Source organism: Zootoca vivipara, chromosome 13, assembly GCF_963506605.1.
Source record: "Zootoca vivipara chromosome 13, rZooViv1.1, whole genome shotgun sequence".
In the NCBI taxonomy this organism is placed as follows: Eukaryota; Metazoa; Chordata; class Lepidosauria; order Squamata; family Lacertidae; genus Zootoca; species Zootoca vivipara.
Genome location: NC_083288.1, coordinates 45,929,829 through 45,956,309, shown reverse-complemented (window position 1 = coordinate 45,956,309; position 26,481 = coordinate 45,929,829). Strand labels below are relative to the sequence as shown.

The 26,481-nt window shown below is 46.0% G+C and overlaps 2 protein-coding genes across 2 annotated transcripts; both read left to right on the top strand.

The window, feature by feature from the left end:
• The first annotated feature begins 1,449 nt into the window (after positions 1-1,449).
• Positions 1,450-7,791, top strand: LOC132592998 (vomeronasal type-2 receptor 26-like). The gene is made up of 7 exons (XM_060281358.1): positions 1,450-1,521; positions 2,231-2,412; positions 2,823-3,114; positions 3,639-4,502; positions 5,641-5,862; positions 6,701-6,746; positions 6,890-7,791. Exons 1-7 carry the CDS (start codon positions 1,450-1,452, stop codon positions 7,789-7,791), a joined length of 2,580 nt encoding a protein of 859 aa, XP_060137341.1.
• Positions 7,792-12,849: 5,058 nt separating this feature from the next.
• Positions 12,850-25,500, top strand: LOC118095330 (vomeronasal type-2 receptor 26-like). The gene is made up of 5 exons (XM_060281357.1): positions 12,850-13,650; positions 14,735-14,962; positions 15,203-15,329; positions 21,585-22,138; positions 25,132-25,500. Exons 1-5 carry the CDS (start codon positions 12,850-12,852, stop codon positions 25,498-25,500), a joined length of 2,079 nt encoding a protein of 692 aa, XP_060137340.1.
• Positions 25,501-26,481: the final 981 nt, after the last annotated feature.

The window sequence follows — 26,481 nt, the reverse complement described above, 5'->3', positions numbered from 1 at the left end:
GGTTCTTATTCCAATTGAATCCTTCCCCACTCCCCGTCTTCCCCGCCCCAGAAGCCCCCCCCCTGCCACCAAGAGCTCCCAGCACAGAGGCAACCGACAGGAGAGGGGGGAACACCCAACCGTCCCACAAATTATTCATCTTACAAAAATTATCTTTCTAGTATTCTCATTTAAATTCTGCATCTTACTTCTAGCATAATTAGCATTCCTTTTCTTCCCTTGCCACAATTTCCTTCCTAGAATATCCATGTATTTTAAATCCTTTTTACTTTCCCAATTTTTAAATTTCTCTTTTATCTTCAATTTTGCCTCCTCCTCCCCTGATCACGGCTATTCCCTTCCATTCCAGCAAGCTCCAGAGTCAGCAATCCAATTTTCAATCCTTTTTATGCATCCCAATAAACAAAATATCCATTCCTCCTTCATCCCACTCCCTTCCTGGCATGTTTTACAATCCAAACGCCTCTGTCCCCGCCCCCCAAATGTTCCCTTCTTCTTTGCACACTGTTTTTCTTGTGGGTTTTCTGTCCCTCAAACGACTCTTGCTTCCCCCCCCCAAAGGGGGGGTATTCCAAATCCAGGGTTGATCTTTTTCCTCTTGCAATTCCTGAAAGACTTCTTCATGTTCTTCAATGATATTAAAGTTCAGTTCATATATCTTGTTGTCTTCTGCCACTATGCCTTTACTTATGTCCTATTTTTGTGAATCTTGATATATTTCTTCCATTTGCTGCTCAGTCTTATATATTTCGATTTTAATTTCCCACAAGAGTCTCATGACTTTCTCCTGGAACCCAGGTGCAGGTTCAGACTTTCCAAGCGCAGAGTAAAGCTTGAGAAACAGGAAGTGGTTACAAATTGCAACTGTTCCAATTACTGCAAACTGGATGCAATATATCCATTCCAGATCTTGTTACATTAGTTTTTATAGCTATTTCAAACAGGCTGCAACAGTTCTTCATTTTAAACTATCCAATTTTTTAGATTTTCCTCAGCTCAGTCTCTTAAAAAATCTCTAAAAGTTAATTCCTTTCCTTCCTTTGTGACATCACAATCAGCTCACTGTTCTGTCTGGGTTGCCGATTTCAGGATAGGCAGAGGCTCTTCCGTCTTCAATTAACTCAAATTGCAGGTATTTTTCCAGTCTTAAAACAGTTCTCCCCCTCTTCCCTGCCTCTGAGGGGAGAATATTTCATCAATCCTTGGAAGTATTCCAGAAATAAACTTCCTTTCCCCGGCATCGGGCATATTTTCCTTTGATTGCTTCCTACTTCAATCAAAGAGGGGAGATCGGCTTCCGTTCTTTAAATCTCACCCCCATTCCAAATTTAAAATCCAATGAAAATTTTAAGTCCTTTTACTCACGGTCACCACCTTTTCCAAATCTTTCTTGGGAAGTATCCAGCGCTCTCCACCTCCGGTACGGAGCTTCCCTTCACGAGGGTAACGATGGCGCTCAAAGATGGCCCCCACGACTACAACCCTTCCCGCTCTGGAGCTCTTATTAGAGCCTGCCGAAGGGTCAGGGAGTCAAAAATGGGGCACTGCCGAGCTTTCTTCATCCCCAGAACGCTCAATCTGGGGCTCTTTGGGGCGCAGCGTTGCTCTCGCTGCTCTTCCCCCCCCCCTCACAAAGTCGGGTTGCCTCAGAGCTCGAGACAAACCCCGCCGGATGGCGCTGGCGCTGAACCGGAAGCCAGGTCCTGATTTTCTTGCAGGGCTTTGATCTTCAGGGAAATCTGAAGTTTTCTCTCCTACAAAAACAAGGCAACTTATTTTCAGTTACTTCAGAATCTAAAGTCTGAAGGAGTAATTATCTCCGTCTGCAATTATCCAATTCAAAATAATTGGTTCAGTCACCCAAATATCAAAAGGCCTTCACAAAGACACTAGAAAACAGTATATAAACAGCTTGGAAAAAGTATTAGGGAAATGAAGTTGGGGTGGGGTGAGAAGGCAGTCTGTGATAATGATTACACATAACTCCACTTTTTCACATTGATAACAAGCATTAAACAAAAAAGGAGGATTGTCTATTTTAAAAATATATTCAAACTATGCTTATGCTAAAAGCAAAGGTGATATGTTTCACCTTAGGAAGTGAATTGTGAGAGTGAGGCAACATTTAACATAGTCAAAGTCAGGCAGTTGGTGTATATGAACACCAAGGAATCTGCACCCTAGGAGGAGATTTATTGCAACTATGCAGAGGCTTTTGCTACTGCTTCAGCTACCCATTGTGTGCAAAGACAATACAATGCAGTGCCCTGGAGGTGATCCAATCCCTGTTCCACATGAATGGTACCAGCCAGGTGACCTCCTGATTGGTGGGATTGCTTCTCAGATCTTTTACCATTCCTCAGAAATTCAATTTAAGGAAGATCCTGCTCAGGAGCTACTTGAGGTTCCACAGTAAGTACTTATATTCCCCACTATTTAAATGAAAGAAACTTGTCTTTTACAAGGCTGCATGTTTGTGTGAAGCAGGAGTGGCTAGCGATACCCATCCAACAGCAACTTCACTCCCACATACCTGTTGCTGTTGTTGTTAATTAAATCTGTATACTACCCTTCATTCAAAGATTACAGGGGAGTTCACGACATAAAAATAAAAAATGAGAAGACAAAATATATTGATGATAGAATTGCATTAGAGGAAATTAAATTGGATCAGGAGAAATTTTCACTATGATGCAGGATTTCAAAAATGAAAACAGCAAGAAATATAAGCCTACTCTAACAAAAATGAATAGGATTGAGGAAAGGTGGTATCAAATGCTTAAGTGTGAATCAAAGTATTAATGTATCGACTCCATTGGCAGTATAGTGACAAAGTTCTATCAGCACATCCTGGCCTTGGTGTTTGCCATTAAGGAGATCAACGATGATCAAAAGATCTTGCCCAATGCTACACTTGGGTTCCGCATCTATGACAGCTATTATGATGCAAGGATGACCTATTGTACCACTTTGGACCTGCTCTTCAAATCACACAGATTTGTCCCCAACTACATATGTGATATCCAGGAAAACCTCATAGCCGTCATTGGGGGACTTACATCTGGCATATCTATCAATATGGCAGAGGTCTTAACCCTCTACAAGGTCCCACAGGTAGGATCTGTGTTTTGGAAAATGAGGGAGAATGCAAATTAAAAGAATCCTTATTTTTTTTAAAAAAAGGGCAGAGTTGGGTGAGCAATCCTGTGGCAAGATCTTCCGGGATGAGTGACATATGATGCAGAGGAACTCCGGCCTCAGACAGGTTCAGAGAGTGTTAAGTCCCCAATCCTGGATCAGCTGAAGATATGCTACTATAATTTGCTCATCTCATCTCAGCTATGGTTTAGCTACTGAGCCAGGGGCTTTGGCTGGATCCTAAACCTGTTCAGTTTGCTCACATGACCTGAGAACTCAACATGGAACATCTTTATTAATTCTGCCAGGCTTAGGTAAAGCAGAAAAAAATATGTTGGAAAACGCTTATATTTCTCAAAAATTAAATTAATTGTCATTCTTTTGGAACCCACAAAGTTCTTAAATAAATATTGTGTTATGAAGTCACATACATCTAGCAAAATGGGCACAGAAATAATTATCTTATCTTATTGCTGCAATAAACCTATGTTCTCTTTTAGCTCACCTATGGTTCATTTGCTGCAGAAGAGATTCAAGCATTGCAGAGCTTTTCCTTTTTCTGCATGGTCCCAAATGAAAGCCATCAATATATTGGCATTATCCGTTTACTTCAGTATTTCAGATGGACATGGGTTGGGCTGTTTGTTGTGGATGATAACACGGGGGAACATTTCTTGAAGACCCTGGAGCCACTGTTTTCCAAGCATGGAATCTGTTCAGCCTTCACAAAAAGAATCCCAGAGCAAGTTTCTATGGAAAATGTAGATGAAATACTGGATAAAATTGAAAGAATTTATGTATCTCTCACGGATAACAAGGCCAGAACCCTTATCTGCTATGGAGAATCTTTGACAATTGCCTGGCTGAGAATTGTTAATCTTTTTCATGATCATGGGCATAAGGAAAGTGGTTCATTTGGAAAGGTATGGGTTATGACATCCCAGATAGATTTCACATCTACTGGCCCTCAGAGAAACTGGGATTTCCAGCTTTTCCAAGGTGCACTTTCCTTCACAATTCAGTCAAGAGAGCTTCCAGACTTTTCAGAATTTCTCCAGAGTATCAAGCCTTCCAGGACCCAAGCAGATGGTTTTTTCAAGGGCTTCTGGGAGCAAGCATTTGACTGTTTATTTCCAGATCCAGGGATGTCTATTATGGATGGAGACATGTGTACTGGAGAGGAGAGGCTAGAAAGTCTTCCTGCGGGTATTTTTGAAATGCACGTGACAGGCCATAGCTACAGTGTATATAATGCTGTCTATGTTTTGGCTCATGCTCTGCATACCTTCTACTCATCCCAATCCAAGCAAAGACCAAGGGCATATGGTAGAAGTATTGAAATTCAGTCTCTGCAGCCTTGGCAGGTAACGTCTTCACAACAAAATAATCTCATTGCAAAGTACAGCAATGCTGTTTATCCTTCAGCTTATGCTTTGCATGTGTGACGATGGGTCCCACTCTCTACTACAAAAATGGGGTACAGGAATTCAGAGGGGAAAACACCCACCCTCTTCTCCTGCCACCTCAAAAATAAACCCCTTTTACTTGTGGGTTTCTTAGTAAGGAGAGCCTTCCAGCTTACGTGGCCCGGTACCTTAAGAAACTCTAGGCTGTCCGACGGAATAACCTCTTGCCTACAGTAAAGGGTCTCCCTCAGTTTGATTCCCCACTGTAAAAGTTTGCCCTTTTCACTCTGGCAACTTCTTGGCGCCTCAGGTTACCCTACTAAGCCTCCTCCGTGTAACTCCAGGACACAAACTGCCACCTCCCTGCCTGAGGTGAGTTTTGCCCTCTCTTGAGCCCCCACGGCTGTGAGTCCTGATACCTCGCTGGAATAATAAAGACGAACCTTTTTTGGCAAAACAGAGATGAAGTTTTATTGTCTTAAAAGCATAAGTGTTTCTTTAACGTTTCATGCGTTTATCCGCTTTGTTTCAGTTGTACAATAAAAAAACTCAGTCAAACATTTAACTTCAAGTTTTCCTAAATCTTAACTAAATTCACAGTCTCCTGACCTCTCCACTTTCTTCCTATATCACACCACACCCTCCTCCCTCTCCCTAACTGACCAAACCGACTCTCCCTTCTTTTTAAACTGGGAACAGTCCCACCCCCATCAGAATTCTATGTCAGTCAGGCTGGAGGTGGATTAACTCTTTGCCAGCCAGGTAGGAATAAACATTTCAAAACTGCGTCAATTCATCACATAATGCCATTTACACATCTAGATCCATACAAAGAGCAATATTGTTGAGTAATGTTGATGACCTTCAGTCACTGCATCCATGGCAGTTAATGTCTTTACATAAAAAACAACCATTTCAATTCACAGTTTATTATTATTTTAAATTATCATATGTGAGAAACAGCTGAAACAGGTGACTATTGTAATGAATCTTATACATTCAAAGACCTTCATGGGGCTTACAGGACATTTCATTATGCCATTGGAAGACATACTTAAGTTCAGTCTGAAAACTTTTCTCTCTCTCTTTATACTAGGTTGGCTTATTTCTGCAAGCTGTTGCATTTAACAACTCTGCTGGGGTGATGGTGTCCTTCAATGATAAAGGGGAATTGAGTGGTGGATATGACATTACGAACCTGGTCACATTCCACAACAACTCTTTCCAGAGAGTGAAAGTTGGGAGAGTGGATCCCAGTGAAGAAGAAGTCTTCACCATTAATGAAGATCTAATTGTCTGGCATAAAACATTTAATCAGGTAGAGATAGTGGGGATTTCTTGGGCAAATAGGCAATGAGGATGTGCGAAGGTACTACCGTAGTTCTACCTAATGTAACCTTGTAAATAACCCCACAAATACGACTAGGCTGCAGAACGAAAGACTATAGAACTACATTCATATTCAGGGCCAGCCCTAAGGTAAGGCTGGGTGGCGCAATGCGGCAGGGCTCTGGGCCATCAGGGGGCGCAGCCGTGTGGTGGAGACCGGACGTGGCACCTCCCCGCATCAGCTTGCTGCCCTCGCCCGCCTCCGCCATACTGAGCGGCGCCCGGAGCCTCTGTCCCATCAGAGTGCTGCCTGCTTGGAGCGGCCCTCAGGGCATGGCGGCAGGAGCTGCTGAAGCGCCAAGGCCCACCACAATGTACACACGCTTCGCCAAACCCTTGCAACGCGGGAGGGCTGCCAGGAGGCAGCCGGCCGCTGAGGGTGAGCCCCGGAGACTCTGCCTCTTTCCCCACTATAAAAAGGTGACATGGTGTGTGTGTGTCTCTGTGTTTGTGTGCCGGAGGGGTCTTTGAATGTGGGGGGCGGGGCACCGGAGGGATTTTTGAACCACGGTGCCAGGGCGCCAGATATCCTTGAGACGGCCCTGTTCATATTCATATTTTATCTCCATAGATGATAAAACTATGAACTCAAGCATAGCTAATCATGTGGCTTTGGGATGATTCATATAAAAGTTATCTACAATCTCCCACCCCAAATCTCAAAGCCCTCCCATGTTTGTGCGTAGGTGCTTCCACTTTCTTTGTGTAATGAACACTGCCACACTGGTCATCATAAGAAGAAGAAGGAAGAGAAAAAGTTCTGCTGCTATGATTGTGCTCCATGTCCAGAAGGGAAGATTTCAGACCAGAAAGGTAGGTTCCTAAAATTATGTCAGTGTGCATGATGTGGCAAATGAATTGCCACTATAATGTCTCTTTTGCAATCAAACACAATCTATTCAGTTTGATGTCTCAGGCGAATTGCCACTAAAATGTCTCTTCTATTTGTATTTCAGATACAGAAGACTGTTTCCAGTGCCCGGCAGACCAATATTCAAACAAAAACAGAGATGCTTGCATCACCAAAATTAGAAACTTTCTCTCTTATAAAGAACCTCTGGGGATCAGTTTAGCTTCAGTTGCTGTTTTTTTGTCCATCATCACAGCTGTGGTGCTAGGGATATTTATTAAGCACAAGGACACACCCATAGTCAAAGCAAACAATCGGGACCTCACCTACACTCTTCTCCTCTGCCTCTTGTTCTGCTTCCTCTCTTCTTTGTTATTCCTTGGCCAACCTTGTATAGTGACCTGCTTTCTCCAACAACCAACTTTTGTCATAATTTTCTCATTGGCTGTTTCTTGCATCCTGGCCAAAACCATCACTGTGGTTACAGCTTTCATGGCCACCAGACCAGGCTCCAGTGTGAGGAAGTGGGTGGGGAAAAGACTGGCCATCTTCATTGTTTTAACCTGCTCCCTTATTCAAGCAAGCATTTGTACTATGTGGCTGGCAACCTCGGCTCCCTTCCCCGATTTGGACTTTCATTTAGTAAGTGGAGAAATTATTGTGCAATGTAATGAAGGGTCAGTCACCATGTTCTATGGAGTTTTGGGCTACATGGGCCTCTTGGCCATCACCAGCTTCGTTGTAGCATTCTTAGCCCGCAAGTTACCTGACAGCTTCAATGAAGCCAAGTTCATTACATTCAGCATGTTAGCATTTTGTAGTGTTTGGGCCTCTTTTGTTCCTACTTACCTGAGCACCAGAGGAAAAGACATGGTGGCCGTGGAAGTCTTCTCTATCTTGGCCTCCAGTGCTGGGCTACTGGGCTGCATCTTTTGCCCCAAATGCTACATCATTGTGTTGAGACCTGAGCTGAACAGCAGGGAGCAGCTAATAAGAAGAAAACATTAAAGGATGTGTCCCTTCTGTTTCACTGACATGTGTGTTTGGCAAGCATTTTAGGTACTGATCAATCTTCGTCGTCCCCACCCATTATTTCATTAATTTATTTCATAAAAATGTAGGAAATCTCAAATTGGTCATATTACCAACATTCTAGTCATCATCCTACTCCCTAAGTGGCTAACCAAATGTCTATGGGATGTCCAGATATTTGGGGGAGAGATACATTTATATAACATTATTTATAGAAATTTACTTATTATGTCATATTATGACTTCTATAGGAAGGACAGGAAAGGATGCACTGGAGAAGGATGCCACTCTGTATGTCAATGTGAACACTGAGTCCAGCAAACTAGAAATCCCAAAAGGGGAAACATTATGAGCGGTGATTCAGGACCCCTAATGTAATTTAGTATTTGTGCTATTGTGCACCTTACAACAATGCTCAGGAAAATCTTGAGAGGCAGAAATCAAAGAAGCATTTAAAAGTGAAATTCTTGTTGTGGTGGGTGATTTCAACTCCGCAATAAAAGAGAAGAAGAGTAAAAAGGAAGTTGGTAAGCAAAATCAATGAAATAAAGTCCCTCCAAAATGCTAGGAGTTGTCTAAAAATACGTTATTAAACTATATACTTCTGCTCTGCAAAGGTGGTACCAGGGATCAAGGGGGTATTGATGTGGTTACTGATTATAGTCAAATAAGATATTAGAGGCAATAAGCTTTCTTCAAAATCCATTTGTTGCTACAAAGGAAGGTATTGGGCAGATGTCTGCCCCTGAACTAACTTCTGTAAGTGCAGGGTCTGTGGAATTAATGCAAACTTTGATGAGTGTTCTCGAAGCTACGATCATGAGTCTGACCAAACTGCGGGAGGAAGTGCAAGACAGGAGTGCCTGGCATGCTCTGGTCCATGGGGTCACGAAGAGTCGGACACGACTAAACGACTAAACAACAACAACTATTATTATAAGAGATGAAGTTCTATACTTAAGAAACAAAAAATAAACTGATACGTTGATATTGATAAATCCTGGTGGACATGATCCTGCATCCAAGGCTTGATGGACCGCTAATAGTGGCTTCCCTGAAGACCTCAAGGTATCAGAGCGGGGATATAAGGAATTTGAGCTGGGCAATATCTGCTTTTCAACATCATAATATTTCACCAGCTTAACAATGCGAAATACCAATATACCATAATGTCTGAAATAAAGATGGAGCTCTGTAGAAGCAAACAGGTTAATGTCTTGACAACAGAGGCTCAAGAGCAATTCTCTGCAGGATTAAACTCCACTGTGTTCTACTAAATTAATTTCTCCTTTCCTCAGGGGAAAGCACTATTGAATTTAATAGGGCTTGCTTGTGAGTAGACAGACAAAAGCCCCCCCCTCCCCCAAGTACCCATTCCACCAGTCTCTCCCTTTGTATCAATATATCAAAGAGATAACCTCCTTTTAACAACAATAACAACAACCACCTTCCTTTTTAATATAGAGGGAAGCTATTCAGGGGGAACCAACAATTTAACCATCACCAGAAAATAATAAAAAACATTTCCCCTTTTTCTTTTTTGCTGGTGTTGGTGGGTGAGAGGGAAGAAAAATGAAAAATGAAGAAGTAGAGGGTATACTCCCAGTGGAGTATAGGGTCAGGTTTAAGGTGCTGGTTTTGACCTTTAAAGCCCTATGCAGCCTAGGACCCTCATACTTAAGGGTATGTCCTGGTATGTCCCGCAGAGGTCCCTAAGGTCCATGAATGATAATAGCTTAAAGGTCACGGTTCCTAAGGAAGCCAGACTATCCTCCGCCAGGGCCAGGGCTTTTTCAGTGACGGCTCAGACCTGGTGGAATGCTCTGTCCATGAGACTAGGGCTCTGCAGGACTTGATCTCCTTCCGCAGGGCCTGTAAGACAGAGCTATTCCACTTGGCCTTCAATTTGAATTAGCCTGGTCCTCTATTCCCTTTTCCCTTTCCCCTTCTATGAATAAACCCTTTCTGGGACCCCACATTTAAATTCTCCCCTGGTCTCCTTGCTGGCCTTAGTAGGACCAACTTGGCCAGTTAGCCCTGGTGATCATTTGATGTCTATTGACTGGGTTTTTTTTTTATCCTCGACCCCTGAATTTTTGAATTTTAAAGTCACATTTTAATCAATGTTTTATATTTGCTGTTAGTCGCCCTGAGCCCGGTTTTTATACTGGGAAAGGTGGGGTATAAATAAATATTATTATTATTATTACTATTACTATTACTATTATTAGAAAAGCAAATAAGGAATTACAGGATTAGGGAATAAATACGTGAGAAAGCCTAACCCCATATAAAGATGGCTGATATATCAATACATCATACAAAACTGGTTTGAAGCCCACCTTGTCAGTATATCATGAATCACAATGTATGTGTGTGCTGTGCAAAAGCCGTGAAGCCAGTCAATGCTCCTCTCAAAGCAATACCACCATTGTGGTAATTCAGAAAGAGCTGTAGCTCAGTGGTATAACATCTGCTTTGCATGCAGACAGTCCTAAGTTGAATTCCTGGCATCTCCAGATAGGCCTGAAAATGCCCCCTGTCTGAAACTCAGGAGAACCTGAGTAGAAGTTAGACACACCAGCTACTAATGGTGCCACCCAGGACTAGAACTCAGAGCAGGTGATTATATCTCCCTATAATTATCCATATCATAATAATCAGTTTAGTGGACTGTTTCCCAGAAGGCACCAGAAATAGCACCAGTAACCAATTCAGAAAGTGTCTATAAAACCTTCCTGTTGTGACATTTAGAGCCGGAATGAGGGACAAGAGATTGGCAGGGCTTTGACACATTGAATTGTGAAAGTTCCTCCACTTTCCATGATACGAGACTTCTGGCTTCAAATCCATGTATGCTTCCTGTCTTCAGTGCTTCTCTTTGCAGTGTATAGTGACAGATTCCTTTGCTATCAATTGTTAGTTCCTTTTAAAACTGAGATAGGTGCCAGTGGCGAGGCTTTAGGTGGACACAGGAGATTCTGCTCAAGGGAACAACATTTATGCAGAGATGGTGAAGTACCTGTTGTTGTTGCTGTTGCTGTTGCTGCCTCTGACGGGGTGCAAAATACATTCCGTGAAGTGCCCTGGAATGGACTCCCTCCCCGTTCCCCATGAGTGGTACGAGCCCGGGAACCTCCTCATTGGTGGGATTGCTTCTCAGATCCTTTATATTTCCCCCAAATTTTCCTTCCAGGTATATCCTTCTCAGGAGCTGGGCATTGATCTTCCAATGTAAGAAATTCTTCCACTTCCACATCTGATAACATTTGAATTGGGAAGCAGAGGGATTATAAGATATAAGACATGGTATTTCTTTTTTAAAAATACATATGAGATGCATTTACTGCAGCATTAGAAGAATTCCCCCTCCCTAATGAAAAAAAAATGATTAAAAACCCCTCCCAGTTTAAGAGGTCAATTATCAACCAGCCTTAAAAGAATTGCCACTGCTTTATAATAAAGCACTGGCTTTGCATGGATAAGACCTTAGCTTCAGGGGCAGAGAACTAGTAAAAGACTGAATAGACAAACTGTTTTGAAGGGACAAATATACCACATATTTTGCTATCTGTTTGTGGTCCTCCCTCTCTATTTCTGATCAGCTTTGAAATTAGTTCTTTTTCACTGCCATTGTGATTGTCTCCCTTCCCCCGCTCCACCTATTCAAAAACGCAGAAAGACTATTATACTATATTTAAATAGGAGCATTTCAAAATTTAGATACGGTTTATGCAAAGTTATGGAAGTCATAGCATTCCTGAGTTCTGAAAACTCCATTGTACACACACTGAATAACTCATTTTTGAAAGGACGTGTGACTCCTTGCAGCATGGTGACAAAGTTCTACCAACACATCCTAGCTTTGGCATTTGCCATCAGTGAAATCAACGAGAATCCCAAGATTTTGCCCAATGTCACACTTGGGTTCCACATCTATGACAGCTACTACCAGGAGAAGATGTTCTATCGTACTATGCTAGACTTGCTCTTCAAATCACAGCGGTTTGTTCCCAACTATACATGTGGCACCCAGAAGAACCTAGTAGCCATTATTGGGGCACTTGGCTCTGATATCTCTTTCCACATGGCAGACATCTTAGTCCTCTACAAGATCCCACAGGTAATGGGGGTGGACTGGTGGGCTAATCTTACATGTAATTCATGTTTTCTAATTCTGGGGTGATGCTGGAGCTATGAAAGCCACAAAGCAGGGGTCTCCAAACTAAGGCCCGGGGGCCGGATGTGGCCCAATTGCCTTCTAAATCCGGCCCCCGGATGGTCCGGGAATCAGTGCGTTTTTACATGAGTATAATGTGTCCTTTTATTTAAAATGCATCTCTGGGTTATTTGTGGCGCCTGCCTGGTGTTTTTACATGAGTAGAATGTGTCCTTTTATTTAAAATACATCTCTGGGTTATTTGTGGGGCATATGAATTCGTTCATTTCCCCCCCCCCAAAAAAAAAATATAGTCTGGCCCCCCACAAGGTCTGAGGGACAGTGGACCGGCCCCCTGCTGAAAAAGTTTGCTGACCCCTGCCACAAAGGAAAGGCTGTCTGTAAAAAAATAATAAAATAATAATAATAATTGTCCAATATTTAAAGAACTAGGGGATGGCTTCTCAAAACTGGTAAACTGGGGAATTGCTTCTCAAAACTGGGAAACTGGGGAATGGCTTCTCAAAACTGGTAAAAAAGAGGGGACAGAGTAAGGGGAGTCTAGCACACACACACACCCTTTATCATGAGACTGTGTATAGATTAAATTATGTTACCACGTTTCTTCCAAATGCAATATCCCAATGAACCATTGAAGATAACACTGTTGTGTTTAAGCAAAGGTAGAAATTAAAAGAAGAATTTTACCTCCACATATGCGGTATAAAAGGCAATCACATAAGAATGCACTCAGGTTTTCTTAATATCCAAGCTCTATACAAGCAATCTTTATTTTTATTTTGGTCTTTCAGCTTGCGTATGGATCCTTTGCCCTGAAAGAGGGTCATACAAAACATGCCTCTTCCTTTTACCGCATGGTGCCCAGTGAATCCCAGCAGTATATGGGCATTATCCATTTGCTTCAGCATTTTGGATGGACATGGATTGGGCTCTTTGCTGTGGATGATGACAGTGGAGACCATTTTTTGCAGGCTTTAGAGCCCCTGCTTTCCCAGAATAGAATCTGTCCAGCTTTCATACAAAGAATCCCAAACCAAGGCAATTTCCTTTCTTTTGATGAATTGATTGATATGGGGTGGAGTATTAACATCCCTTTCATGGAGAGCAAAGCCACAGCTTTTGTCACTTATGGTGAAACTATGACCATCATGTGGTTGACCACCATAGTAGCTATATTCTTCCATGAATATAATGAAGTCACTTCTGTTGGGAAAGTATGGATTATGACAGCTCAGATAGATTTTTCTGTAACATCCATGATAAGGACATGGAATTTTCAACTATTCCATGGAGCCATATCTTTCGCAATTCACTCAAATGAACCTAATGGGTTCCAAACATATATCCAGAACAAAAAACCCAACTCTGCAGATGAAGATGGATTTTTCAAAGTTTTCTGGGAGCAGGCGTTTGAATGTTCTTTTTCAAATTCCGTGTTGTCGGAGATACTGAATGCAACATGTACTGGAGATGAGAAACCGGAAAGCCTTCCCAGGTCTGTGTTTGAAATGGGCATGACTGGCCACAGTTACAGTGTCTATAATGCCGTCTATGCTATAGCACATGCTTTGCATGCCACTTACTCCTCTTGGGTCAAGTACAGAGCAGTGATGGCGTTTGAAAGTCTTGACCTTCACAGTGTTCAACCTTGGCAGGTAATGTCTCCCAAATGAAATGGTTTTATTCTGGTAAAGTAGAAAGTGAAAGAGCACCTATCACTCACACCCATGTAAAATGATTTAATTGTTATGATCATTGTCATTTGCTGCCCAAGCTACCTGATAATGATGTTCTTCAAACTTGGGTCCTCAGATATTGTGGGTGATGGAAGTTCTCGGACAGTTCTTGATTCAGAAAAGATTCAGCTTATTCACTCTTATCCTTTCCTGAACTAGCACCAATTTCAAACACCTTGTAATCAGATGATGAGTTCTGAAATTGGTTTAAATCACAATACTGATGATTTCCCCTAGAATTGTCAGGTAGATGACAGACACTTGATGGTTCCTCACCTGTCCATTTCAGTATGCCTCTGAATACCAGGCACTGGGAATCATTAATGGGGAGAACGTCTTTGCATTCAAGGCTTGATTGTGAACTTCTCAAAGGTACTGTGTTGGCCAATGTGATACTGGGATATAGGCCATTATTATGTTTTCACAACATTGATTGTGTGGAAAAGCAGTCTCCCAGCATCACCTTCTGAGATCACCCCTCCTGAAGCAACTAAAGCTACTGAGAAATAATGCTGATCTTTCCTATGCTGACTAGATGCTATGCAGAAAGAGAATCTAGTGTCTTCTAATTTGGGGAGGTGTTGGGGGAGGGAGCATTCTGATTTCATACAAGCCTTAACAATTTTTAAAAATTGCATTTATATTCCACGGTAGCATACATAGTTCTCCTCAATTCAGTCCCACAACAACCCTATGAGGCAGATGAAGCTGAGAGGCAGTGACTGGCCCAAGGTCATTAATTGAGCTTCATAGCCAAGTTGTGTTTTGAACCTTGGTCTCCCAGATCCAGGTTCAACCACTGCACAATAATAAAACTATTTGGAAATATTGTAGCGAATGACATCTAGCTATATCTGTACTTGATTGTATTTGATTCATTTGCTATGGCTTGTGGCTGACACAAATAAGATTTTATCTTATCCAGGTCATACCCATGTTCATAAAACTTCACAAAACGACTTCGTCATGCTTCTCCTTTTCCTTTTCCTTTTGTTCCTGCCAGCTTCACTCCTTTCTTCAAAGAATTTCTTTTAACAACTCAGCTGGAGAAAAAATGTTTTTTGATGACCATGGGGAATTGATAGCCAGATTTGATATCATGAACATGGACCTGTTCCCAAACAATTCCTTTATTAAAATGAAAGTTGGAATGATGGATCCGAGTGCTGGGGAAGGGAAACAATTCACCATTAATGACAATATCATTGTGTGGCACAGCAGCTTTAAGCAGGTGTGGATTCTTAGATACTCTGGGCAACAGCTCCATTATCAGGATAGGTGATTCAGGGTATGTGATTGGAGGTCTAAATGATCCAGAAGTATACCCTACAAGCTATGAACAGCTCTGTCCAGGGGGAGAGCAACATGCCATGTTCTGTATTTAGGCACATCTATAGTTATCATTTTTCTTTGTGTGACAGTAAATCAACACTCCACCCCACAATTTATCTCCCTTCATTGCTCTGGATAGGTGACACCTATTTCTGTATGTGGAGATTCTTGCCGCACTGGTTATCAGAAGAAAAAGAAGGAAGGTGAGAAGTTTTGCTGCTATGATTGTGCTCCATGCCCAGAAGGGAAGATCTCTGACCAAATGGGTAAGTAATGCACTTCATCAATTGGTATACTCCAGTGGCTTAAATAGAACATGGGGTGGGGTGGCTCAAATTTTGCCAAAATTTTGTAAGCACTTCTGCAAATATTCAGGAAGGAAGGGTCACATAAACATCGGCCAGGATTGGCCTCTGCCTGCTCAAGCAAAATGAGGTCTTGTGTCTCTGTTGAGCTGAATGAGAAATGACAGCCCCTTAAATATAATAATAATAATAATAATAATAATAATAATAATAATAATAATTTATTATTTATACCCCGCCCATCTGGCCGGGTTCCCCCAGCCACTCTGGGCGGCTTCCAACAAAACAGAAATTCTAAAATACAGAGATCCATCAAACATTAAAATACAGAAATCCATCAAACATTAAAAGCTTCCCTAAACAGGGCTGCCTTGAGATGCCTTCTAAAGGTCTGGTAATTGTTGTTCTCTTTGACCTCTAGTGGGAGGGCATTCCACAGGGTGGGTGCCACTACCGAGAAGGCCCTCTGCCTGGTTCTCTGTAACTTGGCTTCTCGTAGTGAGGGAACCGCCAGAAGGCCCTCGGAGCTGGACCTCAGTGTCCGGGCAGAACGATGGGGGTGGAGACGCTCCTTCAGGTATACCGGACCGAGGCCGTTTAGGGCTTTAAAGGTCAACACCAACACTTTGAATTGTGCTCGGAAACGTACTGGGAGCCAATGTAGGTCTTTCAGGACCGGTGTTATGTGGTCTCGGCGGCCGCTCCCAGTCACCAGTCTAGCTTCCGCATTCTGGATTAGTTGTAGTTTCCGGGTCACCTTCAAAGGTAGCCCCACGTAGAGCGCATTGCAGTAGTCCAAGCGAGAGATAACTAGAGCATGCACCACTCTGGAGAGACAGTCAGCGGGCAGGTAGGGACTCAGCCTGCGTACCAGATGGAGCTGATAAACAGCTGTCTTGGACACAGAGTTGACCTGTGCCTCCATGGACAGCTGTGAGTCTAAGATGACTCCCAGGCTGCGCACCTGGTCTTTCAGGGGCACAGTTACCCCATTCAGGACCAGGGAGTCCTCCACACCTGCCCGCCTCCTGTCCCCCACAAACAGTACTTCTGTCTTGTCAGGATTCAATCTCAATCTGTTAGCCGCCATCCATCCTCCAACCGCCTCCAAGCACTCACACAGGACCTTCACTGCCTTCACTGGTTCTGATTTAAAAGAGAGGTAGAGCTGGGTATCATCAGCATACTGATGGACACCCAGCCCAAACCCCCTGATGATCTCTCCCAGCGGCTGCATATAGATGTTAAAAAGCATGGGGGAGAGGACAGAACCCTGAGGCACCCCACAAGTGAGAGCCCAGGGGTCTGAACACTCATCCCCCACCACCACTTTCTGAACACGGCCCAGGAGGAAGGAGCGGAACCACTGCATGACAGTGCCCCCAGCTCCCAAACCCTCTAGACGATCCAGAAGGATGTTATGGTCGATGGTGTCAAAAGCCGCTGAGAGATCCAGCAGAACAAGGAAACAGCTCTTACCTTTGTCCCTAGCCCGCCGGAGATCATCGACCAGTGCGACCAAGGCAGTTTCAGTCCCATGATGAGGCCTGAATCCTGACTGGAAGGGATCCAAATGGTCCGCTTCTTCCAGGCGTGCCTGAAGTTGTTCAGCAACCACTCGCTCAACCACCTTGCCCAAGAATGGAAGATTTGAGACTGGGCGATAGTTGGCCATATTGGCCGGATCTAAAGATGGTTTTTTAAGAAGCGGTTTAATAACCGCCTCTTTCAGCGGGTCTGGGAAGGCTCCTTCATGGAGAGAAGCATTTACCAACCCGCGAAGCCCATCGCCCAGCCCTTCCTGGCTAGCTTTTATAAGCCAGGATGGGCAAGGATCAAGGAGACAGGTGGTTGGTTTCACTCGTCGAAGCAGCCTGTCCACATCCTCGGAGGTAACAGATTGAAATTGATCCCACAAAACTTGACTAGACAGGACTCTAGCACTCCCCTGCCCCGGCCCTGCCCCCACGGTGGAGTCTACCTCTTCCCGAATCTGAGCGACTTTATCTGCAAAAAACTTTGCAAAATCATTGCAGGAGATCATGTGGCCCGTACTGGGCCCGGATGGAGCAGGTGGTTCCGCTAAATTGCGAACCACCTGGAAGAGTCTCCTGCTGCTGTTTTCTGCAGATGCGATGGAGACGGTGAAGAAGGTCCTCTTCGCCGTCGCCATTGCCACTTGGTAGGCTCGAATTTGAGCTCTAGCCCGTGTCCGGTCTGATTCAAAATGAGTTTTCCGCCACCGGCGCTCTAGCCGTCTCAACGACTGTTTCATCACCCTCAGCGCCGGGGAAAACCACGGGGCTGTCCGGGCTCCATGCAATCTGAGAGGGCGCTTCGGAGCCAGACAGTCAATAGCGCTGGTTAACTCCGCATTCCAGCGGGCCACCAGGGAATCAGCTGAAAGGCCATCGACATGGGATAAAACATCCCCTACCACTCTCTGGAAGCCAATTGGATCCATTAAGTAGCGGGGGCGGACCATCCGAATCGGTCCCACCTCCCTGCAGAGGGGAAGGGTTGCGGAGAAGTCCAGTTGCACCAGAAAGTGATCTGACCATGGCACTTCTTTTGTTTCGCTTTTACTTAATGTCAGATCACCAACATCCATAGAGGTGAACACCAAGTCCAAGGCATGTCCGCGGCTATGAGTTGGGCCAGACTTATTCAGGGACAGCCCCATGGTGGCCATGCTTTCCACAAAGTCCCGAGCGGCTCCTTGTAAGGTCGTGTCGGCATGGATGTTAAAATCCCCTAAGACAACCAAGCTAGGTGTCTCCAGGAGCACATCCGACACGACCTGAAGCAGCTCGGGCAGGGAATCCTTGGTGCAGCGGGGAGGTCGGTACACCAAAAGGAATCCTGTACTGCCCCTATTGCCCAACTTCCAGAACATGCACTCAGAAAACTCCGTCTTACCAATAGGACGCCTGGTACAAACTAATGACTTCCTAAAAATCACTGCAACCCCCCCTCCCCGCCCAGATGGCCTGGGTTGCTGTGCATAAGAGAAACCTGGTGGACAAGCAGCGCCAAGAACGGGCCCATCGGCTTCATCCAACCAGGTCTCTGTCACACATGCCAGGTCAAATCCTCCATCCACAATCAGGTCGTGAATGGCAGTGGTCTTATTCATCATCGACCTGGCATTGCACAGCAGCACCTTCAGGTCATGTGGGTATCCCTTGCTGATTCCAATATCCGTCCGGTCAGGACCAGACCCGGAGGCAGGGATAGTCCTCAGACAACGACTAAGTCTGCCTCCTCGGTAATGACATGGTCTGGTCTTAGCGTAACTCCTCCTCCTACCCGTGACCACTGAGATCGGTTGTCCCAGTGCATCACCCCCTGTGGAATCTGCCCCAGCCATTTTGCTTGCTGGGACCCCCTCCCGGGCAGCCCTGACCCCTCCCCTTAAAAACAAAATAAAACCTCTGTAAAAACAGCAAAGAACAGAACAAAAGAAAAACACAAAAAACACAATAAAACAATAAAACCAAAAACAATAAAAATTACAAATACACTAAAATTTAACAGATTCCCACACCCGACTAAAAATCCCTCCCTAAAACCTATGTAAATCAAAAAATACAGTAAAACAATACAAAGACAGAAAATTACAAACTAAAATTGACCCCTCCCCTTAAAATCAAATTTAAAACCAATACAGAAAACAAACTAATGCAATAAAACAATACAAACAAAGACAGAAAATTACAAACTAAAATTAACCCCTCCCCTTAAAATCGAATTTAAAACCAATACAGAAAACAAACTAACAGACTAAACGATAAACAAAAACCAAAAACAATAAAAGTTACAAACACATCAGAATTACAAGAAAAGCAGCAGCGGCACTGTTTCAGGCCTCCTAGGAGCCTTAAAGCTATGGTAGAGTATGGGTCCCGCCCCCGGGCCCAAGGTGGAAGTGGGCTTCAGGGGGAGCAGTCCTTCCAGTACTCACAGCAGCAGTGATGTTCCAGGCCTCCCAGGAGCCTTAAAAGCTGTGGTGGAGTGGGGGGACCCGCCCCAAGCCCCAGGTGGAAGTGGGCTTCAGGGGGAGCAGTCCTCCCAAACACTCCCTGGCAGAGCAGCAGCAGCAGCAATGTTCCAGGCCTCCCAGGAGCCTTAAAAGCTGTGGTGGAGTGGGGGACCCGCCCCAAGCCCCAGGTGGAAGTGGGCTTCAGGGGGAGCAGTCCTTCAAGTACTCACAGCAGCACTGATGTTCCAGGCCTCCCAGGAGCCTTAAAAGCTGTGGTGGAGTGGGGGACCCGCCCCAAGCCCCAGGTGGAAGTGGGCTTCAGGGGGAGCAGTCCTCCCAAACACTCCCTGGCAGAGCAGCAGCAGCAGCAATGTTCCAGGCCTCCCAGGAGCCTTAAAAGCTGTGGTGGAGTGGGGGACCCGCCCCAAGCCCAAGGTGGAAGTGGGCTTCAGGGGGAGCAGTCCTTCAAGTACTCACAGCAGCACTGATGTTCCAGGCCTCCCAGGAGCCTTAAAAGCTGTGGTGGAGTGGGGGACCCGCCCCAAGCCCCAGGTGGAAGTGGGCTTCAGGGGGAGCAGTCCTCCCAAACACTCCCTGGCAGAGCAGCAGCAGCAGCAATGTTCCAGGCCTCCCAGGAGCCTTAAAAGCTGTGGTGGAGTGGGGGACCCGCCCCAAGCCCAAGGTGGAAGTGGGCTTCAGGGGGAGCAGTCCTTCCAGTACTCACAGCAGCACTGATGTTCCAGGCCTCCCAGGAGTCTTAAAAGCTGTGGTGGAGTGGGGGACCCGCCCCAAGCCCCAGGTGGAAGTGGGCTTCAGGGGGAGCAGTCCTCCCAAACACTCCCTGGCAGAGCAGCAGTAGCTGATGGGAGACAGAATGCAACCCACAGGGAACACTTGGGGATTGAGAATATGTTCAGTGGTGGGTTGACTTTTGTCCTCTCCCAGCCATTTTTTGGCAGGCGCAGACAGGGATGCCAACAAGATGTTATGGGTTCAGGGGACTGGAGGTATATTTGGCCATGGCTCATTCATAAAAGAGCTCATGGATCTGCAAGTTGCATAAGATTTGTGTAAGTATACTATACAATGAATTCTTAAGTAGGGCCTAGACTTTAGCTCCTGCATCCTAGGAGACAGGCTAAGCATTTCTTCTTTTTCTAATGTTGCTTTTGCTGTGTGAGGGCAGAGGATTTCTTAATATACACAGTAGCTATTGTATAGCTGTATTTGAAAAAAGAAAAGAAAAGATTTATACTGAGTAACCTGAGTTCAGAGAAATTCACCAAAGGAAATATGCATCCTTGTTCCTAGGAAGAAGAGAAGGGCAAACTACTGAGATTCCAAGCTCTAGAAAATGAGACAGAAACTGAAAAAGTGCACCAAAGGGGATGGAATACAGTAGTATTGTTTTTGGAGAGGCCAACATGGACTTCTGTTGCTTAGGTGTTGTTTCTTTTTCAAGTCACTTGCCAATCACAGCTCTGATTCATTGGCTAAAGAATAACCAACCACTCAAAATATATTTACAGAAACAAGTGGAAAAGATGAGACTCATAGCGGAATTATGAGGGGCACAAATAAGACCAAGGAAATTAAAGAAAGAACCAAGCCAGATATGTGTATGCAGACCATCAGAGAAATTTAAATCAGAATATAGGAGAGGCTGGAAGTCACGATAGGATGGAGGGGGGTGAAGGGGGTGGGATAACAGATTTTAGTACTGCGTAATTTGAAATGTACTTTCAAATCTTTTTAGACATGATCCTATGTTTTTTTCCCCTTTATTATAAATTTATCAACTAAATATGGATTCAGATACGGAATGTTTGATATGTCATATCATGATAAGTTATGTTATGTTACGTTATGTTATATTAGGTTATGTTATGTTACATTATTAGGTTATGTTACATTAAGATTATGTTACATAAAGATTTGAGTTTAATTCTTTTTACTATTGTTTAGTTTGTAGGTCTGTTCGTTTAGTCTTCTATTTATTTTATTTATTTATTCTTTTCCCATTATATATGTATGCTTCCCCCCCCCTTTCTTTTCTATTATCGCTGTTATATATGTCTTATTTTAAAATCTCAATAAAGATAATTAAAAGAAAAAAAGATATCACATGATAACCTAAAAAAAAAAGAATAACCAACCACTATACAGTCCTAAGACTCAGATACAATTTGCGTATAAATTGGCACAGTGATGATGAATCTCCTTTCCTTTTTCAGACATGGATGAATGCTTTAAATGCCCAGATGATCAATATCCTAAACAGAGTAGAGATAGATGCATCTCCAAGCTTATGACATTCATTTCTTTTGAAGAATCTTTGGGGATCAGCCTTAGTTCGGTTTCTGTTTCTCTTTCACTCATCACCACTTTCGTGCTAAGACTTTTCATCAAGCACAGAGATACCCCCATCGTCAAAGCCAACAATCGGGACATCAGCTACATTCTCCTTGTCTCCCTCCTCCTCTGCTTCCTCTGTTCTTTGCTGTTTCTTGGAAGACCTACGAAGGTGACCTGCATTCTCCGTCAAACTACTTTTGGCATCATCTTCTCTATGGCTGTTTCTTGTGTGTTGGCTAAAACCATCACTGTTGTGATTGCTTTTATGGCCACCAAACCAGGATCTAGCATGAGGAAGTGGGTGGGCAAAAGACTGGCCAACTCCATTGTGCTTTCAGGCTCTCTTTTTCAAGCAGGCATTTGTGTGGTTTGGCTGGCAATCTCTCCCCCATTCCCAGATTTGGACATGCACTCCCAGGCTACAGAGATTATAGTTGAACTAGTGGTTTTCAGCCCGTTCAATAACGGGCGCTAGAATCCTGGGGTTCGGAGAAGCGCTTGCGCAGCGCTTCTCCGAACCCTGGGACCTGTCCTTGCTGTCGGCGGCAGGGGGACAGGAACGGAGGAGGAGAAAGCGCTGCTTTTTCCTTCTCCGTTCCTCTCCCGCAGCCGCCGACAGGAAGCAGATATCCCAGGGTTCGGAGAAGCGCTTGCGCAGCGCTTCTCCGAACCCTGGGACCCGTCCTTGCTGTCGGCGGCAGGGGGACAGGAACGGAGGAGGAGAAAGCGCTGCTTTCTCCTTCTCCGTTCCTCTCCCGCAGCCGCCGACAGGAAGCAGACATCCCAGGGTTCGGAGAAGCGCTTGCGCAGCGCTTCTCCGAACCCTGGGACCCGTCCTTGCTGTCGGCGGCAGGGGGACAGGAACGGAGGAGGAGAAAGCGCTGCTTTCTCCTTCTCCGTTCCTCTCCCGCAGCCGCCGACAGGAAGCAGACATCCCAGGGTTCGGAGAAGCGCTTGCGCAGCGCTTCTCCGAACCCTGGGACCCGTCCTTGCTGTCGGCGGCAGGGGGACAGGAACGGAGGAGGAGAAAGCGCTGCTTTCTCCTTCTCCGTTCCTCTCCCGCAGCCGCCGACAGGAAGCAGACATCCCAGGGTTCGGAGAAGCGCTTGCGCAGCGCTTCTCCGAACCCTGGGACCCGTCCTTGCTGTCGGCGGCAGGGGGACAGGAACGGAGGAGGAGAAAGCGCTGCTTTCTCCTTCTCCGTTCCTCTCCCGCAGCCGCCGACAGGAAGCAGACATCCCAGGGTTCGGAGAAGCGCTTGCGCAGCGCTTCTCCGAACCCTGGGACCCGTCCTTGCTGTCGGCGGCAGGGGGACAGGAACGGAGGAGGAGAAAGCGCTGCTTTTTCCTTCTCCGTTCCTCTCCCGCAGCCGCCGACAGGAAGCAGATATCCCAGGGTTCGGAGAAGCGCTTGCGCAGCGCTTCTCCGAACCCTGGGACCCGTCCTTGCTGTCGGCGGCAGGGGGACAGGAACGGAGGAGGAGAAAGCGCTGCTTTCTCCTTCTCCGTTCCTCTCCCGCAGCCGCCGACAGGAAGCAGACATCCCAGGGTTCGGAGAAGCGCTTGCGCAGCGCTTCTCCGAACCCTGGGACCCGTCCTTGCTGTCGGCGGCAGGGGGACAGGAACGGAGGAGGAGAAAGCGCTGCTTTCTCCTTCTCCGTTCCTCTCCCGCAGCCGCCGACAGGAAGCAGACATCCCAGGGTTCGGAGAAGCGCTTGCGCAGCGCTTCTCCGAACCCTGGGACCCGTCCTTGCTGTCGGCGGCAGGGGGACAGGAACGGAGGAGGAGAAAGCGCTGCTTTCTCCTTCTCCGTTCCTCTCCCGCAGCCGCCGACAGGAAGCAGACATCCCAGGGTTCGGAGAAGCGCTTGCGCAGCGCTTCTCCGAACCCTGGGACCCGTCCTTGCTGTCGGCGGCAGGGGGACAGGAACGGAGGAGGAGAAAGCGCTGCTTTCTCCTTCTCCGTTCCTCTCCCGCAGCCGCCGACAGGAAGCAGACATCCCAGGGTTCGGAGAAGCGCTTGCGCAGCGCTTCTCCGAACCCTGGGACCCGTCCTTGCTGTCGGCGGCAGGGGGACAGGAACGGAGGAGGAGAAAGCGCTGCTTTCTCCTTCTCCGTTCCTCTCCCGCAGCCGCCGACAGGAAGCAGACATCCCAGGGTTCGGAGAAGCGCTTGCGCAGCGCTTCTCCGAACCCTGGGACCCGTCCTTGCTGTCGGCGGCAGGGGGACAGGAACGGAGGAGGAGAAAGCGCTGCTTTTTCCTTCTCCGTTCCTCTCCCGCAGCCGCCGACAGGAAGCAGATATCCCAGGGTTCGGAGAAGCGCTTGCGCAGCGCTTCTCCGAACCCTGGGACCCGTCCTTGCTGTCGGCGGCAGGGGGACAGGAACGGAGGAGGAGAAAGCGCTGCTTTCTCCTTCTCCGTTCCTCTCCCGCAGCCGCCGACAGGAAGCAGACATCCCAGGGTTCGGAGAAGCGCTTGCGCAGCGCTTCTCCGAACCCTGGGACCCGTCCTTGCTGTCGGCGGCAGGGGGACAGGAACGGAGGAGGAGAAAGCGCTGCTTTCTCCTTCTCCGTTCCTCTCCCGCAGCCGCCGACAGGAAGCAGACATCCCAGGGTTCGGAGAAGCGCTTGCGCAGCGCTTCTCCGAACCCTGGGACCCGTCCTTGCTGTCGGCGGCAGGGGGACAGGAACGGAGGAGGAGAAAGCGCTGCTTTCTCCTTCTCCGTTCCTCTCCCGCAGCCGCCGACAGGAAGCAGACATCCCAGGGTTCGGAGAAGCGCTTGCGCAGCGCTTCTCCGAACCCTGGGACCCGTCCTTGCTGTCGGCGGCAGGGGGACAGGAACGGAGGAGGAGAAAGCGCTGCTTTCTCCTTCTCCGTTCCTCTCCCGCAGCCGCCGACAGGAAGCAGACATCCCAGGGTTCGGAGAAGCGCTTGCGCAGCGCTTCTCCGAACCCTGGGACCCGTCCTTGCTGTCGGCGGCAGGGGGACAGGAACGGAGGAGGAGAAAGCGCTGCTTTCTCCTTCTCCGTTCCTCTCCCGCAGCCGCCGACAGGAAGCAGACATCCCAGGGTTCGGAGAAGCGCTTGCGCAGCGCTTCTCCGAACCCTGGGACCCGTCCTTGCTGTCGGCGGCAGGGGGACAGGAACGGAGGAGGAGAAAGCGGCGCTTTCTCCTCCTTCCTTCCTCTCCCCCAGCCGCCGACAGGAAGGACGCGCGCACTCTCCCCCCCCCGCCTCCTCCAACCGCCGCTCCTCACGGCCAGGGAGGGTTGTGAGGAGGCCTTCGCCGGCCTCCACCCCGGCGGGAGCGGCGGTTGGAGGAGGCAGAGTGGGGGGAGAGTGCGCGCGCGCAGTCTCTGCTGTCCAATCCCTGTATCCCTGGGGCACATGCGCAGTGACCCAGGGACACACGGGACATCTGGACGCAGGGACAACATGGACATTATTATATAGGATGCAACGAAGGTTCCGTCCTCATGTTTTATCTTGTCCTGGGATACATGGGCCTTCTGGCCATCATCAGCTTCAATGTGGCTTTCCTGGCCAGGAAGTTGCCGGACACTTTCAACGAGGCCAAATTTATCACCTTCAGCATGTTGATGTTTTCTAGTGTTTGGATGTCCTTTGTCCCTACCTACCTGAGCACCAAGGGGAAATATATGGTAGCTGTAGAGATCTTCTCCATACTAGCCTCTGGTGCTGGGTTATTGGGTTGTATCTTTGTCCCTAAATGCTACATTATTCTGCTGAAGCCCAAGCTGAACATCAGAGAGCAACTAGCAAAGAGATATAATTAAGGAATCCAATAATATATTTACATTCTACTCAGTGTTAGAAACTGAGATATGAATGCTAAGAACTGAACGACACCATAAACCTAGGTTATAGGTTCAAAAATGGAATGTCTAGGCACATTTCTTATAACAAGACTACAAAGCTGAAAATGAATGAACTGCAGCTAAAATATTATGTTTATTTTTCACATTGTCTAATTTTTCCCCTGCCCACCTCCCTAATATTCTTAAGATGGTCTCTTCTCCAGTGGGGAGGCAGTAAAAAGTCATCCTTTCCTTCCACTCTGCAATTTTTTATCTAAAATCTTAGGCACAGTACTGTGCCCAGAGCTCACAAACTGTTTGTGCTAATGAAATTCCCTGTCATAAAATGCAACTAGAACAATGGGCGTTTCGAACACTGATACTACTGTAATGCTAATCTGATATTACATTTGCATTTCGTCTGAGGTGTTTGTGGCAATGGAAGCTGTGGACCTACCCTATCAGTTAGTTCAGGATACCATATCAGTTGATTCATTTCATTTTTCTCACATATCTGAACAAATTTAAGAAATAAAAATATGATTCATCAATTAAGGCTATGACCTGTTTCTGTTCATTTTTTTGGTACTGCAATCAGATTTAAAAACAAAGGACACGGGGATATAAACAATATAAACATATTACAATATAATAATAATAATAATAATAATAATAATAATAATAATAATAATAATAATTCATGAGCACTCTGGGCGGCTTACAACAGAAAAATGAAATAAAACAATTAAACATTAAACGCCTCCCTAAACAGGGCTGCCTTCAGATGTCTTCTAAAAATCTGGTAGCTGTTTTTCTCTTTGACATCTGATGGGAGGGCGTTCCACAGGACAGGCGCCACCACCAAGAAATGTAAAACGTGATATTAACGACAGTTTGAACACTTACAAATTAAAAAAGTGCATATATTAAACACAATGGCTGTATTTTACCACTGTCACG

Bases quoted from the DNA above. Each gene is read 5' to 3' on its own strand.
- LOC132592998 (XM_060281358.1), top strand. From the start codon at position 1,450: ATGGCGCTCAAAGATGGCCCCCACGACTACAACCCTTCCCGCTCTGGA. The intron at 1,522-2,230 runs GTCAGGGAGTCA...CTACTGCTTCAG, and splicing joins TTATTAGAGCCTGCCGAAGG to CTACCCATTGTGTGCAAAGA. The intron at 4,503-5,640 runs GTAACGTCTTCA...TCTTTATACTAG, and splicing joins AGTCTCTGCAGCCTTGGCAG to GTTGGCTTATTTCTGCAAGC.
- LOC118095330 (XM_060281357.1), top strand. From the start codon at position 12,850: ATGGTGCCCAGTGAATCCCAGCAGTATATGGGCATTATCCATTTGCTT. The intron at 15,330-21,584 runs GTAAGTAATGCA...TTCCTTTTTCAG, and splicing joins GAAGATCTCTGACCAAATGG to ACATGGATGAATGCTTTAAA. The intron at 22,139-25,131 runs GTTGAACTAGTG...ATCTGGACGCAG, and splicing joins CCCAGGCTACAGAGATTATA to GGACAACATGGACATTATTA.